Source organism: Vicugna pacos, chromosome 7, assembly GCF_048564905.1.
Source record: "Vicugna pacos chromosome 7, VicPac4, whole genome shotgun sequence".
Classification (NCBI taxonomy): Eukaryota; Metazoa; Chordata; class Mammalia; order Artiodactyla; family Camelidae; genus Vicugna; species Vicugna pacos.
The window spans coordinates 29,394,463-29,412,993 of NC_132993.1; the positions used below are offsets into that span (position 1 = coordinate 29,394,463).

General features: G+C 37.4%; 1 protein-coding gene across 13 annotated transcripts in view; it reads right to left on the reverse strand.

Annotated features, from left to right (window-relative positions):
- The window catches only part of ST7 (suppression of tumorigenicity 7), a 230,052-nt gene that overhangs the window by 141,031 nt on the left and 70,490 nt on the right, over window positions 1-18,531 (reverse strand). Inside the window, exon 1 of one of the 13 annotated variants that reach the window (XM_072964609.1) lies at window positions 4,413-4,545. The exons of the other annotated variants lie outside the window; for them this stretch is intronic. Within the exon in view, the coding sequence (XP_072820710.1) occupies window positions 4,413-4,530 (118 nt within the window). The 5' untranslated portion in view covers window positions 4,531-4,545. Of the gene's footprint in view, window positions 1-4,412; window positions 4,546-18,531 lie in introns of those variants that run through there. 13 annotated transcript variants of the gene reach the window in all.

An 18,531-nucleotide genomic window follows, 5' to 3' on the forward strand; every position in this document is an offset into this window, starting at 1 on the left:
TCTATCCACCAACACCCCCGCTACTCTCCACTTGTTCCTGGGCTATAAATCTCCACTTTCCCTTGTTACGATCAGAACTGAGCCAAGTTCTGTACTGAGGTCTCTTTCTCCCTGTTGCAATAGTCCTAAATGAAGTCTTTTAACTACTGTCCAGCTCTGGTTTTCTCTGTCAGGTCTTAGTCATCGTGCCACTCTGGAAAATAGTTTGGCAATCTTCAAAATGTTAAACATAGAGTTACCACAAGACTCAGCAGTTCCACTCCTTAGGCACATACCCATGAGAACTGAAAAGATATGCCCTTGCAAAAACTTGTACAGAAATGTCCATAGCAGCAGTATTATTCAAAAAGTCAAAAACTATAAACAACCCAAATCCCTATCAAATAATGAATGGATAAATAAACTGTAGTATATCCATAAAAATAATAATATTCAGCAATAGAAAGAAATGGAGCATTGATACATGTCACCACATGGATGGACCTTGAAAACACTGAGTAAAATGAAAGAAGCCAGCCACAAAAGACCATAATGCGGTATGATTCTATTTATATGAAACTTCCAGAATAAGAAAATACATAGAGAAACAAAGTAGGTTAGTGGTTTCAGGGGATAAGGGGAGAGAGAAATGAGAAGTCACCACTAATGGGTAGAGTTTCTTTTGGGGGTGATGCAAACAATCTAAAATTAAATAGGGATGATCATTGCACAACTCTAGGTATACTAAAAACCACTGAATTGCATACTTTAAAAGGGTAGATTTTACTGTAGGTGAATTACATTTCAGTAAACTGTTATTAAAAAAAACAAGTCATTGCCACAAGTTTGTTCAATAGGTATTTGTTGAGGGCCTACTATATGCTGGGCACTGGGAAAATAATACACAGACATGGTCCCTGTCCTCCCAGAGCTGACAGTCTTGGGGAGGAAGCCTGGGTTTAAACCTTGGTTCACGACAGTAATCTGGGCAAGTATCTTACTTCCTCATCTATAAACAGGGTTAAAGGCAGTACTCAGGGGCTGGCACATTGGAAGGGCTCCCTAAATGCTAGCTATTACTGAATGAATTATAAATACCGGAGAAAGAATATAAATAAAAGAAGAGGGCTTAGGTTGGGAGGTTGGAGAAGGTATCTCTTCAGGAAATGACATCTGGGCAGAAACCTGAAGGATCAGCTAAAGGTAGAAAGAACTGCAGACAAAAGAACGTGCAGAGAAGTACAAAGGTCTTGAGGCAAGGAAGAGCTTGAGGCATTCCAGGAACTATGTGTGATCACCAGACACTAAGCACGTGAGGGAAAGATAAGCAGGAGCCAGAATATGCTGGGTCTTATGGACCAAAATTAGTACTTTGGATTTTATTCTAAGTACAATGGAAAATCACTAAAGGCTTTTAAGCAGAAGGATGACATGATCCAAACTACATCTACAAAAGATCCCTGGCCGCTATGAAAGGGAAGAGCACATAATCAGAAGGCTACCACTGTGCTCCAGGGGAGAGATAAGGGTGACTTGGATTACACTGTGGAAGAGATCCTAACAACCTTGGCTGGGCTGAGACACACAGAAATGAAAACACGGATTTGCAGCAGAATCCCTTCCGTTCTGTTCTACACACGCAGTCTGCACTGGGTAGATCACCAAAGGAAGAGTGAACACGATGAGGAAGAAAGTGTACCGCAGCAGACTTGACTCAAAAGGCCCTCAAATTTCTATTTTCATTGGCAACCAGCTATGCAATCTTAGCAAAGACTTTCTCCTTGAGCCTCAGTTCCTTATCAGTATGAATGGAATAACAGCTCTACCTCACAGGGTTACTCTAAGACTTAACAGACTTAACTGAGTATCAGGCAGTGTGCCCTCCAAGTGCTAGTTAACTTAACAGATACACCCAAAACAAAAACAAAATACAGATTGTGATTAGTTATTTGCTTCTCTTTAAGGTCAAGCTGCTTTTGGTTTTGCTTTGTTTTGTTTTGTTTTGTTTTGTTTTGTTTTGTTTTGTTTTGTTTCGTGAGTATGTGTTAAGCTTCTTCAATATATTCGAGCCTGCAGAGAACACCGCAGGGATCCATCTACTTGTTCCATGGCACTTACTTGCTGGGAAACCCACACAGTTGTCGCAGATAAGTCTTTTCCCACAGACACACCCCTGGGAAGCAAGTGTTATTTAAAGAAAGCTCTTCCCTAAACAAGCCGAGGTCAGGGAATATACTGACCTAGGGAAAAGCAGTGACCATTTTGCTATAAAACAGGTTTATGAAGCAACCAAAATAAGGAATGATTTTAAGAGATATTTGGCAAAGTTTGTGACAAAATTATCCTGTTTATATGTTTAAACTTCTGCTGAAATTAATAAATTATACCCAAATTTTACCTGAAAAACACAACACTTTGGTCTTGCCACTGGTGAAAACACGCCTGTACACATTAGAGTCATCATCTTTTCTAAGTATATTTGTAGTAAGTGTACACCTGGGATTTTTCTAAAGTTAATTAAATGGGTTGTAAAAACAGCAAATTCTTCTGAGACTTTTCTGGAAGCCCCTGATAGAAGCATATAGGGAATTAGTTTTTTAATTACCCTAATAGTTCATTAATATTTTTTGCTGATTTATAATAATTATATCAAATTTCTTTCTAACATTCTTCTAAGAAAGCATTAACTTAAGGAAAAGCAAAGGTTATGTGCTTATTTACCAGTATGTTGAGTCAGATAATGAAAAAGAAAAAAAAAACACCTTTCTCATGTGAATTGTCCCACAAATTTTTATCTTCAACAACAACAAAAAATTTTGCTTTATGGTTTAATAAAACTCCATATTAAAAAGTCAAAGTTAGCAAAACAAAAAAAAACTTTAAATAAATGTCATATTATGTTGTCATAGCTATAGTAATTACTGAATAAATATGAGGAAATCTGATTACTTCTCTGAATAGATATTTAATGTTCTGAAAATTATTGCACTTCAAATCTTCTACACAGACACTGATACAGATTAATATAAATAATGCCTGTTGGAAATTGCTATAAATGGCACACACTGGCATAAAATTATGTCTGCTGGGTGAAGGGGACACTGAAGGATAACAGCACCACAGGTATTGTCTGATTTAGTGTATGTTTTTAAATCCAGCTTCCTTCAAAGGAGCAAATAAACTATGCTTCTATTAAAAAAAGGAAAGAGAAGAAACCAAGAAAGCAGCAGATGGAATTATTTTATACAAATGTAAGCATAAAAATCTTTCTTTATTACCTCTCAACTGAAGGAAACACAGTGAATGGAAACAAAAGCTTTATCATTCTGAAAACTTTTTATCTTTGTCCTGGGTTAAAGAGAAAAAAAAAGAACTGGAACTGTATTTTATCATTTACGTAAAATCACCAGTCTTACTATGAAAGGAATCTTACCACTCAGATTTGCTTTCTAATTTAATTCTTCCTAGAACTTCAAAAGAGACCTGAGTGAAATTAAAAAACAAAAACAAAAGCCAAGTCACAAAAAAGCAAACACTTAAGATTCTAATTCCAGTTATTTTTAATTTTACTGATATACTTTTCCAGTAAAGGACAATGCCACTACCACAGCATGCTGGAAAAAAAAATAGCATTTTAAAATATCCTTAGTGGGTGGGGAGGACACAACTCAGTGGTAGAATGCATGCTTAGCATGTACGACGTCCTGGGTTCAATCCCCAGTACCTCCATTAAAAAAAAATCATTAGATATAGGTTAATGAGAGAGTCTCAGCAAAGGTCAAAACCAAGGGATTTCTTAACTTTCTCTTTCCTTCCTCTTGAAAGATGAAAAAAGTAAAAGTTTCCAGCATTTTGTGCTCCACTCTATCTGACCATCTAAAGTAGGGGATTAAGGCACCAATAATTCTGATGGAAGTGACAGAACTAACCCATATTCTGGCACAGGCTGCTCACAAAGTGTGCTGGCCAAGCTCAGGAAGTACTATTTCTCCCTCTGTCTCCCGTCCTAAAGCCTATCCCATGTTTGGTGTACAGAGTACATAAACATTCACCTTTTACCTACAAAGAACATAGATTTAATATAATTTACCTAAGATAAACTAGTGGAATTACACAAATTTATTGTATCCTAGAAAATTCAGCATATATAAAATACCACAGAAAAGGAAAAGAAAATAATTCCATGCATGAACGGAGCTGCTTTTGTTGCTTAGCCTTCTAACATAAGGCTGTCTTTGAAATAAATTCCATAGATTACTATGAAAGTGTGATTAAATTTCATATCACTATGAGCAAAAGATTAACAAGCTATTACCTTTAATTAACCAGTACTGATTCTCATCTCCTTGGCAGCACATGTGCAGCTAGAATGAGCTCTCTGCTTGGAGGTTTATAAAGTATAAGATAGAGTCCCTGCTGGTGAGATTACTTACCATATGCTATAGACTGAATTGTGTCCTCCTGAAACTGATATGTTAAAGCTCTAACCCGCCGGGTAATGGTATTTGCAGATGGGGCCTCCGGGAGGAAATCAGGTCTAGATAAGGTCATGAGAGTGGAGCCTTCATGATGAGACTGGTGCCCTAATAAGAGGCATCAGACAGCTTCCTCTCTCTCCCTCTCTCTCTGCCACATGAGGATACAGCAAGAAAGTGGTTGCCTGCAAGCCAGGAAGAGCGCTCTTACCAGAAATGAATTGTTAGCAGTTTGATCTTGGAATTCACAGCCTCCAGACTCAGAAATAAATCTCTGCTGTTAAGCTGCTCAGTCCATGGTATTTTGTTATGGCAGCCCAGAGTGACTAATACCCCACCAAGTCACTGACATATAAGGAATCCTTCAGAATAGAGCACAAACTACAAATACAATCTGAAAATGGGCTTGGATCCTTAAGCTTTGTCCTACATATTAATTTTCCAAGTGACAACTAGTATAATACTGTTTATTTTCTCTTTGTCACAGCAATGGCTACACATTTCCTTTTAACGTCAGTGTCACACTCCAGTACCCACTCATAGGTAATCCTCCACCTTTACTATACCTATGGATCCAGATGTGCCATTTATGGTACTGCTTCAACTTATATTCTTCCTCTCTGAAGTACAAAAGTAAAATTCAAACTCTCTGACTAATATTTTCTGGAGAGTAGAACATTTACATCTAATTTTTTCTTATCATTAAGTTTGAGATTCAGATAATCTATGTAAGTTGTTCTTTGGGTATCTAATTATTTTACATGATAAATTATTTGCATCAAATTACTTGTAAAAATTATTTCTACTACCCTCCTCTCCCTTCACCCTTAACACATACACATAAAAGCTGTAGAAAGTAAAGTTCAAATAAATTTCAGCAAGGTGGCCAGTGAAACGGCTGGGCTAATGGGCTTGTGAAACCTGCCCTTCCTGCTTTTCCTGTTAGTGAAGGAGTCTTTAGAGCTGAACTGCATGACTGGGATTGCAAAAAAAAAAAAAAAAAAAAAAAGCCAAATAGTGGATCTGTCTCATTCTCTACCACCTACTCACCTCGGAGACCTCAAACTCCATGTCAGACCTCTAATTCCATGATGCTTATAACTGGCTTCACAGAGAGGAATTAGATTTCTTTTCCTATTTATTTACAGGAAAGGCAATATTACATTAAACATTATCTTAATTATTTTAAAATATCCTGTAAACTATCATTTTAATGGAATTACTTTCATTATTACCTATTAGCTTTCACATGCATTTATAATCTTTAAAATCATATTATAGTTTCTGTTCCATTTACATTACACCTTAAATGTATTGCCCAAGCATTTAGTCTTCAAATTTTTCATTGTAATGACTTGATGAGATCCTGCCATGATGATGTGGCATCACTAATACACCAGTTCCCTTTTGATGAACAATGAGGTTATTTCCAATTATTTGCTATTGTGAGAAACAACAGGGTTTGATCATGGTGTGCACACATATTTCCTTGGGACAGAGTCCTAGGAATGGGACTACTGGCCAGAGGATTTTAGCAATTGTTATACTTTTCCTCTGATTTGTCTCCCCTTCTCCATGAGGAACTGTGCCAATTTCTTCACCAGCAGTGAACAAGTTCCTGGTTTCTTTTAAAAATAAAAATGTACAAATTTTGCCAACATGAGATGTTCTCTTTAGTGATGGGGGGAGATTACCTTTAAAATTATAAAATGATATCTATGTGCTATAAATTTGAGCATGACCTTTGACAGTGAATTATGATAAATGTTTTTCCATGTTCACTTTACTAATCATATTGCCCTTTGTGTGAATTATCTGTTTCGTTCGTTCATCTATAAAAGTCTCAATGTTTGAGAGATAAAAACAAACAAGCACTTTATACAGACAGCCCTCCATATCCTTGGGTTCCCCATCTGTCAAGTCAACCAACTGCAACTGAACATATTTAAAAGAAAAATTCCAGGAAGTTCCAAAAAGTAAAACTTGAATTTGCTGAGTGCTGGCAACTGTTTACATAGTATTTACATTTTATTTACAACATTGTATTAGGTATTGTAAGTAATCTAGAGATGATTTAAATTATATCAGAAGATATGGGTAGGTTAAATGCAAACACTATGCCACTTCGAGCATCCACAGATTTTGGTATCTGCAGGGGTCCTAGAACCAATCTCCTGTAGATACCAAGGGATGACTGTACTTTACAGATATTCTTTACCAGTCATATTGGTACAGATCTATTTTCCCACTCTGCTACTATTCTATTAAAAACTGTTACTGAATATACATTTTAAATATTTCTCAAATTTATCTTTGTCTTTGTTTTTCTATGCCTTTAAACCCCAAAAAGATATATTTTCACAGTTCTATCATATATTCTATTTTATTTTATTTTAGTTTTTCTAGAACATGATTTTTCATTAATTTCATCAATTCATTAAGTTCACTAATTTATTTCAATTTTATACTGGTATATAGTAAAAGATATTGATACACTTTTTAAAAAACTGCTACTCAGCTCCCCAATACCACTGTAATCCTTCCTCTTTTGGAGAAAATATGTTTTATTATATTGCTTATATATTGCTGAATCTACTTCTAGACTCAAGTATTGTTCCATAGATCTGTGTTTATACTTTTTCATCATTATTACTCATCGCTCTTCTATTTGGGAAGTTCCTTGGAAAGCTCTCATGTTTATTTTTCCATTAGATCATTCTTTCAAGTTCCCCCTGAAATCCCAGAATGATTTTGACTGAAATTGTAGTATATGCATAAGTCAACTTTTAAAAGTCAGGAGCTGGATTTATAAATTTAAATGCTGCGCACATATTGAAAGAATGCTTTGGCTTTCTAATACTTGTTCTTCATTTCTTTCAGAGTGAAGAAGCTTCAGATCTATTTCCTGAGACTGTTGTATACAACAGGTCTCTGATTCTATTTCCATGCCCCAGCCTTTACTTAGTTCAAAACGTACTTGAAGGCCCACCATCTGCTCTAGCTACAGAACACCTGGAAAGAGGCAAGGCTTTCAACTCAGCTGGAATCACGAAAGAGAAGAAAATTAGTTCAGCACTGTAATTAGAAACCTTTCCCCTATACTTGGTGCTGCAGTTATGAGTTACTTGATACTCTGCTTGCTTTGTTTGCATTTCCTGCTTCAACTGATTCCATAGCTTTCAGACCCATTTTGACCTCCATTATGCACTGGCTCTTCTTCATTGACCAATCAGTGCCCAGCCCCACCCACAGACTGTCTCCCATTGACTGTTCCTCCCCTGTCCAGCCTGCTTGGCTACCCCTAGACTTTCACACCAAAGGATGCCTCCGCACATGCGTCAACCAGTCACACTGATCAAACGGATGTGAAATTTCAAAACTAAATTTTAATATTTAAGCAAACAAATCCTGTAAAAACTGGTGGAAGCCTAAGGCCCAAGGTCAGAAATAAATTGAAATATAACTAATAATTAGTCGGTATATAAGAATTTGATTTAATATCAAGAGTACTTCTGTACTTCACAGGCTTTTGACCACAGGCACTACTTTCATGAAATGAAGTATCTGAAGGATGACATTGTTCTCAATTCCAGAATAAATCTAGATCTATATGTCTCAGATTAGCAGGAATTTTGTATATCTACATATATATGCCAGGAATACTACACATACACACACACACACATACACACAGAACTTTGCCATGATTTGTGTTCATTCTAGCATACATAAGGTAAAGAAACATTTCTTGACTTGAACACTCCTCTTTTCCCTTTAAATGATAATTTCTATTCAAGACCAGAAATTATACCTGCTAGATCTTTGATAGCATCACACAGCATGTGTATAAACACGGCCAACAATTGTAAATGCTGAGTTAAAATTTTTCTAGGTTGTAATTTCTCATGAAACTGGATAGTGCTGTAATTTCTACAGCACTTCTTTTTTCTGATATTTGGTTTCCTCTAAAGAATTATGATACTAAATTTCACTATATTGAACCAAGAAATCAAAGCAAATTTAGTTTTTGAGTAAAGAATCACAGTGTTCCTTTATGAAAAAGAGGTCTCCATTAAAAACCAAAAGAAAAGATGTATAACAATGGGTATTAAATAGAATGCATTTTAAGTTTTCCACATTAACTTTTTTGTGCAAATTAATCATTAATTTCTGAAAACAGATAAAACTAAAGAAAGATTATGTTTTACTGGGAAATAAAAACAAAAAATTCTAACATGCAAACTTTATGGGAAATAACTGCTCTTCTGCCAAAAGAAAATGTGTTATTGATTTCCCTGTCTTATTCAGATAGATAACCTGACTAGCTAAAGAATAATCTACTCTCAAAAAGCAAAAGCAGATGTGTTTCCAATCACTCACTCACACACGTTAAGCAGTGTTCCTGATGCTCTTGACACCCACTTACAAATACAATTTATAAAGAATTTAAAAATTAAAACTCATGAAAAACAGCATGCTTTCCAATGACTGTTTATATAAATCCTGGAATCTTGGGCCCACACACAAGAAACAGCTGTTATCCTAAGTCAGAGGAGTCAGAGGCACTACCTCAAACCAACTGGGGTTCTGCAAAACATCCCACTTTGATAGGATTATTGTAGCTGCCAGACTCCACAGATGGTAACAGGACTTGAAAAAGAACTGGAAGGGATCCTGATTTTTCACCTCTCTTAATTTATGGAACAGATTCTTGAACCCAAAAATGACAGGTCACATTCATATACTACATAGTGACAAAACTCAGGTCTCTTGCCTCTTTCTACCACACCACTTTTTTCAAAGACATTTTGTTAGAAGGAAAAATAAGTCACAATAAAGAAAATCCTTCTACTATCAAATTGATGATTTAGTATGGGCCTGAAATAACATAACTAGCTGATGTCAGAGGTCTTCAACTGGGTTACTTGCTATATTTAGGCATCTGATGCCAAATAATCAAGCACAGACACATTAGTACATAAGTCAATCAAACAATCTCCTATTAGGAGGAGCCCTCACGCAAAGCATTCCTCTAAACAATATCTTACAACTCCCTAAGGCTTAGCTCTTACTTTTAAAAAATTCACATCAAATCAACACTACAGAAAGAATACTAATTATGTCCAAAATACAATGTTGAGAACTGTATGTAAAACAAAGAAGTACAAGAAACAGTCTCTGGCATAACAAATTTAAAATTCTAGTTTTAGTTCTGTCCTGGGCCAGCTATCATTCACAGACAGGGCAAAAGAAAGTACTTTCAGACATATTAAGAATGAATGGTACATATATCAAATCATTATGTTGCACATCTAAACTTAATACAATGTTACATGTCAACTATACATCAATTTAAAAAAATAATGTATACATAATTATAATGAGATAAATAGTGGAATACAGCTATAGGCATGTTTATGAAAAGCTTTAAATTGGGCACAATTTAAAATTATTACATTTTAAAAGGTTTATCCTTCAAATCGTTAGAAAAAATATAACATAAATAATCAATGAAAACTAAATCTACAGCTTTAGATCATCCACAAGTCAATGATAAGCAGCATCTCTCTATTTCCTTCATCCCAGATACTGATACACTGTTGAAATGGGCAGGATCAAAGTTAGAACCCCACAGTACATCATCAGAATTCCGCCCCACCCCAGACTGACTCTGATATAAAAGGATCCCTTATATGTGCAAAGCTCTTTCTAATTTACACTTTCTTCTATTTTATTTCAATTAATCTCACATAACTCTCACAATTCTGAACAGGAAATACACTCTTCAGTAATGCACTGAGACCCTTTTTTCCCCTAACACAAATCAATAGTCCTCCATCTTACCTGGATCATTAAACTGAAAGAAAAAGTTCTACTGCCAATTTGAATAGAAAGAAGGAAGAGTACACCAGCAAGATACTTGAAATTTACTAAAATATGAATATCAACAGCACCTGATATTTTGTCAGATAAATAAATTCCCACTACCTCACTGATCAAACTGGGACTAAGGTAGGTTAGGTACAGCCTAGTGGTTGGTGCATGCAAAATGATGTGAGTGCAAATCCCAGACCCACATGACTAAGAAGAGGTGCTAACTCAGGACTAGTGAGTGAGTGTCTAGGGTTCCCTGTATCACATCATCACTAAATATAATACCTAATGTCCCTAATTCACCTGCTTTTCCTTTTAACTAGCCCATATTTCTTCATCTCTGCAAAGGAATATGAGATGGATGCACTGCTAAAATCCAAATTTATTTCTCTGCTGAACTTCCCTGATATGTTCAGTAGAGAATTTCATAGCAATTATATCTATCAGAACTACTGCTTGTTTTCAGAAAATTATGAGTGTGTTGGGAAAATGCTCACAAAGAATTTAGCAGGTAAAACTGTCTTTTTCGTCACCCATGGTCAAATTACCAAATAAACCAAACCAAAAAAAAAAAAAAAAGCACAACATGTTACCCTGCCCTCAAGCACAGCACATTTACAGTACAGACCAAGTATAAGGGCATGACCAGACAAAGGCAAAACCCACTTATATTCTAGTTCACAGTATCCTTTTAAGAGGAGAGAAATGCAAAAAAATATATATGTCATCTTCTAGGCGGACAGCTCCACCCACCACCACATTTAACATGGGCCATGAATCCTGTCACAGGCACAGAGGGGAAGAACATTTCCTGATCCTGGAAGGACTATGAGAGCCTTACACTACGGCACCTGAGGATCCAGCCTGACAGTTTCAATAATGGAAAAGGCCAGCAGAGAGCACAGAATTACCAGGCAATGCCTCTGTTTCACCAACTGTGTCCTTTCATCTAGCTCATACCCAAAGGAGGTGTGTGCACAAGTTCTAAAGTATGACAGATAGAGAGTGATCTATACTAGGTATATTACCTAAGGTCAGAACTACCTAGAACACTGTTTGGTGCATCACTCTCTCACGCCACACATAACAATCTATCCTCCCTCAGTGTAGCTTCTTCTCGCCATGCATATATTATGAGGGCAGATGCATCTGTCTTTCCATTTTCCCCCACTAACTATCCCAGGTCCTGGAACTTGGTAGGTGCTCACTAAAGAGTTGTTGAGTAGATGTATGGCTAGAAGGCGGTGACCTGCTAAGACCTGAGGGAATGCCTCAAAGGAGGGCTGGGCTGAAGAAGAAGCCATGCAAATGTGGCAGCCCAAAACTGTGGTAAGAGGACAGTGCCTCTTTCTCCATAGTTCAAGCCAGTGCTGCAAGGCAAGATCCAGAGGTGACAGCTACAAATGGAAATAGAGAGAGACTGCAAAGGATCAGGGTAAAGATCCTAGTGAGTAATGATGCTGAGGAGCTTGGCAAGGGGAGTCGACATTTAGCTCTGGTACTTCCAGGGCACAGAAAAGAACTAAGAGAGCACAGCCCAGAAGACCAGGGCTTTTACTGGTCAGATGCCCCAATTCTTCTTCTAAAACTGCCTAGAGAAGACATTGATTTTTTGCCTAAAGAAGACATTGATTTTTACAAATTATTTTGGTTTGAGTAAAAGACTGTTTCTTTTGTTAAAACTGTGTTCTGTAAAAACTCTGACTTTTCCCTTCATTTAAAAGTTCTCTGCAAAGAACAAATAACCTAAGTGCTCAACAACAAGAAAGTGATTAAATGCTCCACACCACTGAATGGTACATAGCCATTTAAAATGTTGTCTTTCAAAAATAGTTAGTAAGATATACAAAAGAGTCATGACAGAATGTGGAAAAGTGGGGAAAAAATGGATGATACAAAACTGTACAGAATGTGAAGCATCACACGGAGTAGGTTTTTTAAAGACTGGAAAAAATATCACTTCTTTGTATTGAAATTACAAGTGACTGTATAACTTTCTGCACTTTTCAAATTATCTCCACTGAAGATATTTTATTCATGACAAGAGAAGTTATTTATTGTTAGAAGAATAAGAACAGACAAGAGTAGTTACTTTCCTGAAATGCAGGGTTACAACGCTGTATCTCCAAAAGCCTTGCTGGTGCTACACACAGGGTAAAAATCAGCCGAAAGCAAAGCACACCGCTTGATCTGTTTAGTTTCCTACAAATAGGGTGCAGGTGTTAGTACAACAGGTCCTGGAAGAACAGTAACTTTTATAAACACCCATGAAAAGGAGAGTGACCCTGGGTAAAATTTAATTATGGCCCTTTAAATTGCACCATACTAATAAATGATGGCATTTTTGGTTTTCCAATCTTCCCTTTCATATCTGCCCTGTGAAATATTCTGGGAAACCAGATCCAAATCACAAGGCCTTGGACACTAACGCTTTTACTTGAGAACAATGCATAAATTATTGATGACACAGAGACTGCACTGTGTTCAAAGAGTCTGCAGCAGATGAAAAGCTTTTATTTTGGTAAAGAGCAAGAGAATGGGGATAAAAACATGTGGGTGGCTAGACTCTACTAAGGGCTGCCAACCTTCATACTTCCTTTGGCCTTCGTTATGTGGCCTTCTCTATTTCCTTCAGATAATTTCCTGTGTCGGTTAATGGCACTACCATCCATTCAGTTCCTCAAACTAGAAACTTAGGAGTCATCCTTGATTTCTTCATCTAACCTCACTCCCCACACCCAATCTAACAAGCCCCATTGGTTCTACCATTCAAATACATCCTGAACACATCAATCTTCTCTCTCTCTCTCCACCATGACCACCCTGAACCAGCACCTCTCATCTTATACAACAGCCTCCTAATTGGTCTCCCACCACCACTCTTGCTCCACTGGCCTCTTCTCTGCACCAGCAAGACTCAAGTTCTTTCACCTGTCAGAGCCTTTGCACGTGCTGAGCCCCCTCTGTCTAAAACTCACCTCTTCACAAGGCTGACTTCCTGAAATCCTGCACCTTAACTCTCAAGGGCTCTGAAAGGCTTTCTCTGACCACCTTATCTGTTTGGTAAATATAGATGTGCTATGTATCTGTCTGATGCCTGCTTTATCCATCAAACTATAAGTTTCACTATTTCCACCTTATTTACTGTTCTATCCATAGTAGCAGCAAAACACAGTGTGTTTGAATGAATTGAAGAATAATTTGTTACATCTGTAATTTGTGGTATTTCTTCAAGTATGTTAGAGTGGAACAGGGAAAATAAATCCCTGACTCCCATGCCCATTTCTTAAGTCACTGTTTACTTCATATATTTTCTCAGCATATCCTCTCACACCAATTTCTGGAATAAAAATTTGGAATGGAGACTTATAACCATGAAAAACATCCCCAGCCTCTAACCACCTGGTATTAAGCTGGCTAACCTATCCTCAGATGTCACAGACTTCATATTACATTTACTTAATCCAAATTCTTTAATTATTGGCAGCCTAGGAAGTTTCTGACAACGCATGGAAAGTATAAAGAGCCAGATATTAAGTAAATGTAAAATCATATTGCAGCTGGACATGTACATTTGCGTGGTTTTAAATTTTTCACAGAAGACTCTCTAAACATAATTCTATCATATGGACACCATATCACAGGGCCCACCACACAGATTCTAGGCAAGATTCAGTTCTTGCAATCCAATGCTCTACTTGGTAAAATCTCTCCCTAAACCATCTCATAAACAACACTAAGACTGTCACATGCCTGTAATTAAATCTGATGAAACATTCAACTCTTAGGTTACAACTGTTTACCCTGCAATAGTAACCATTTCTAAACCCTCTTCATTTAAATGTTTAAAATATTTATCTCTTCAAATGAAAAAAAAGATTTGAGTGTCAGAAATAATTCTGAAGGATGAACACACAAAGTAACAAAAACTGACTTTTTTTAATGACCGATGTCCTTAGTTTAGCATTTTGTTCAATCTATTCAATACAATTTAAATGTAAGACCATGCAGTACAAATATTAATTCCTCCAGAAAGCTTTGTTGCAATTTTATTTATTTATGTACTTAGTGCTTAATATATGGCAGCCCCTTTATACGCCTTGTCATTAAATCCTCCCAGAAATACTATTAGGTAGCCACCAATATCATCCCCATTTCATAGACCAGGCAGAGGTTTAGAAAGATTAGTAGTGTGGCAAGATTAAGCCTAACGTAAGTGGCCAGGCTAGGTGATAAATCCATTAAGTTCATGCGATTACCCTTAACTAGCCTACAGCAATGAACATATGAATGAATGTTTCAGCCACAGAGCATTTGAGGTGTTGTCTAGACTCTTCTCAGATTACCACTGTCATTCTTCTATTTTTAAGTTCAAAATCCTTAGATGTTTCCATTACTCACTATAGTTCATATCATCATTAAGTGACTGAAAAAGCGTTTAGTTAGTATATGGTATATTCTTGGCCCTGTCCTAGGTATTGTTAAAGCAAAGAAGAACAGAAGAAAGTCTCATTCTTGAGGGACTAACCAGAACATAGTGGAAAGCATAAGTAATTACCACATGATAGGTGGCATTCTGGGAAGCAGTGTGCAGCAACCAACTACCTCCCCAAGAGAAGCTTAAAAAGGTGTCATAGAGGAAGGAACACATGAGCTGGGATTCCAAGGACAAGCACAGACTCTGCAGGCAGGAGAGGGAAGAAAAAGCATTCGAGTTAGTGGAACAACACTCTGCAGAGGTGTGAAACGATAAGCATATGGCCTATAAGGTAGAGAGCAAGATTTTAAACATAAGCTGGAATTGACAGTGCCCCAGAAGAGAAAGAAAAACTACATTTCACCAGGCAGGCTGAATGCAGACTAAAGGGTCTTACAGGCCATGCTTGGGAAATGGGGCTCACCCCACGGGTGATGGGGAGCTGGGAGAGGCAGGGGACGGAGCAGGGAAAGCACAGACAGACAGACAGACAGACAGACGACATGGGTTTGACTCTTCTTTATGATACCTGAGAGGCTACTGGATTTTAGCAGGGTGCATAATATCCCTGAAACACAGTTTCCTGAAAATCACAGGCAATATACTCCTCATGGGTTGCATAAGGTGTAATTCTATCTGTCTTTCTGAAACATCTCACACAAAGCAACTGCTGAATGCTGATGGGACTTATAGTCTCTCTAGAACTTGATTTCCCTTTAACTGAAAGATGGAAATCCTAAAAGAATGGAATCAATTAGAAGTTGGAGGCTCAGGGAAGGCCCCTGTATTTCTTACTCTTAGCACAGAGCTTTAATACATGTTTGTGAATAAATGTATTCATTCCGCAGATTTTATTGATCACCAGTAATGTGCCAGGCCTTGAGATAACTGCTAGGTATACAAATTGAATCAAGCAGACAAAAAAAAAATCCCTATCACATGAAAAGGGCAGGGGAAATAGACAATACACATTTAATAAATTATATAATTAGAAGGTGATAGTTACAATGAAAAAATTTAAGCAGGGTAAGGGAGTGGGGAATGCCAGCCAGTGGAATGGTCAGGGTAGGTCTTGTCAATGAAAATTCAATTAAGTTAAATAGAAAAAAGGGAATTTTATTTGAGCTAAACTGAGGATTATACCCCGTGAAGCAGTCTCAGAAAACTCTTGAGAACTGTTCTGCCTGTTGGAAGTCAAAGGCACAGTCATATACATTTTCGAGACAAAGATATCAAAATCACATATTTCACATAAAGTTCACCAAGAATACACAGTCCAAGTAAACACATACAAAGTGAGCAGCAAGTCACCATGACCCCCTACAGAACTGGAAAGAATGCTATTCTTCTAAGAAGTTACATTGATAGCATCAGAAGAAAGGAAAAAATAGATCTTCACAGCCTAGAAGGCACACCCACATTTGAGGAGCTGTGGTTAATGTGTAATGCAGATGCACACGGCACATTAGGGAGGGATGCGGCCCAAAGAAACAGACAATTTTATATTTAATTTTTCTTGTCCTGCCTTAAAAGATAAATGTTATTTTTTTTTCAGCCTTACTTAGAAGGAACCATTTGCTCAAAGACTTGCAGGAAATAAGGGCGTGAGCCTACCTGTATCTGGAGAGAGATCATTCCAGGAAGAGGGAAGATGAAGGGCAGAAACGCTAACTAAAGCAGCTGTGTGCATGGCAGTCCAAGGGACGGTGTGAAGGCCTGTGTGCCTGGAGCAAGTCAGCAGGAGGCAACGTACCAGGAGATAAGGTCAGAGAGGTAATAGGGCCAGAGCCCTGGGGGTTTAATCCTGAGAGTGAAGGAAAGCTTCAGGAGGGTTTGGAGAGAAGACAGTTCTGACTGGAAAGGCTCTCTCTAGCTAATGTGTTTAGAATAGACTTGGGAATCAAGGGTGAAAGTAGGGTCACCAGTCAGGAGACCTCTGCAGTAATCCAGGCAGAAATGGGATCCCAAATTTTGAAGATAAAGTCAACCAGACTTCTTGACAGAGTACGTGTGGAGTACAAGAAATAAAGGGGTCATGCATGACTCCCAGGAATTTTTGCCCTGAGCAACCAGAAGGGTGGAGCAGTCAAGATCTGAGAAGGAAATAAATGAGTGAGTAGCAGGTGGAGGAGGTGCTAGAAATCAGGATGAGTTTGATGTATTTATGGGCCATTCAAGTGAAGATGCTGAGTAGGTGACTGGAAGAACAGGTCTGGAGTTCAGAGGAGAGGTCAAGACTAAACTAGATGTCTAGACTACAGCAGTCCCGACTAGATGTAGTGGTCTAGAGATATTTGGAAGATGTATGAATATGAATGGTATTTAGAGATATAAGAAATAGATGAATAAACACACATTAACTTTGGAGTCATAGAGTTTTGGATTTGATTCTTGGCTCTGTATGACCATAGACAAGTTTCTTTAAAAATTCTCTGTACAAACTACTATGTACAGAATAGATAAACAACAAGGTCCTACTGCATAGTATAGGGAACTAGATTCAATGGCTTGTAGTAACCTGTAGTGAAAATGAATATGTGTATGTGTATATGTGTGTGTGTGTGTGTGTACACACACACACACACACACACACATATATATATAAAACTGAATCACTATGCTGTATGCCACAAACTAATACATCATGGTAAATCAACTATACTTCAATTTAAAAAAAAAGAAATAAAATAAAACTCTGAATTCCTTTCCTCCTGTGTGAAATGGGATGATAAAATCTACCTTAGATTTGTGCTCTAAATTAAGAGCACAAAGTTCCTGAATGATGCCTGGTACATGTCAAGTCCTCAGGTGGTACTGGGTTTATCAGGTTTTTACGAATTAGTGATGTTAGCTGATTCATTTTGTTAGAAAAATAAGGTTCTTCTTTCCCTTTTTTTCATTCCCCCTCCATTATGCCTGCTTAACCTTTCCCCTAAAATGAAACATTCTATCAGATACATAAATCAAAACCGCAACAATCTCCTTTCCTTTTTCTATGAAGCCAAAGTGAAGAGACATCTGAGAGGAGTAAAGGAGAAGGTAGGTGTTGAAGCACCCATCCGAGGGTTGTGTACTGTAAAAGAACAATACGTGGTGAAAACCCAATACTGAAAAGAGACAAGGGGATCCAGAGGCAGAGTATTACAAAGTGCTTTCTTCAGAGTTGTTGCTATCACTGATAAGAGGTATCCTCTCAAAACCTCCTTGACCCTGAGAAATGTAAATGTAATTAAGGAAAACTAGCTAGAAAGTTAAGAAACACAGACTGGCATCTTCACCCTCAGGCAAAGCAGGTGCTAATTCCCACTCACTGGAATCTCTGCAGCTGTGAATGGGAATAATATTTGCTATCTCACAGTGGTGTAGTGGTGTTACTTTGCAAGTTTGGACTTAAAAAATAATAGCACCAATATTAAAATTTGAAAACTGAAATAACACTTAAGGAATATTCTGAGGGACTTCAATAAACAGCAATATATATGTATTATGATGATGTAGACAATCACTTCCTCATCTTGGGAGGTGAGGTCAGGCTCCCTTTAGACCCCTACTCACGACAAGACTCCATTGGCTAAAGGCAATTAAACACAGGAAACTGCTGACCTGAGAATACAAAGCAGTTATCACAGAAGTAATATATGTTTAATCAAGAAAATATTTCTTGACGTAAAAAGTTAATCTGTCGCAAATTCATGACTTCTTCAAGTAGAGTAGAATTTTGTTAGG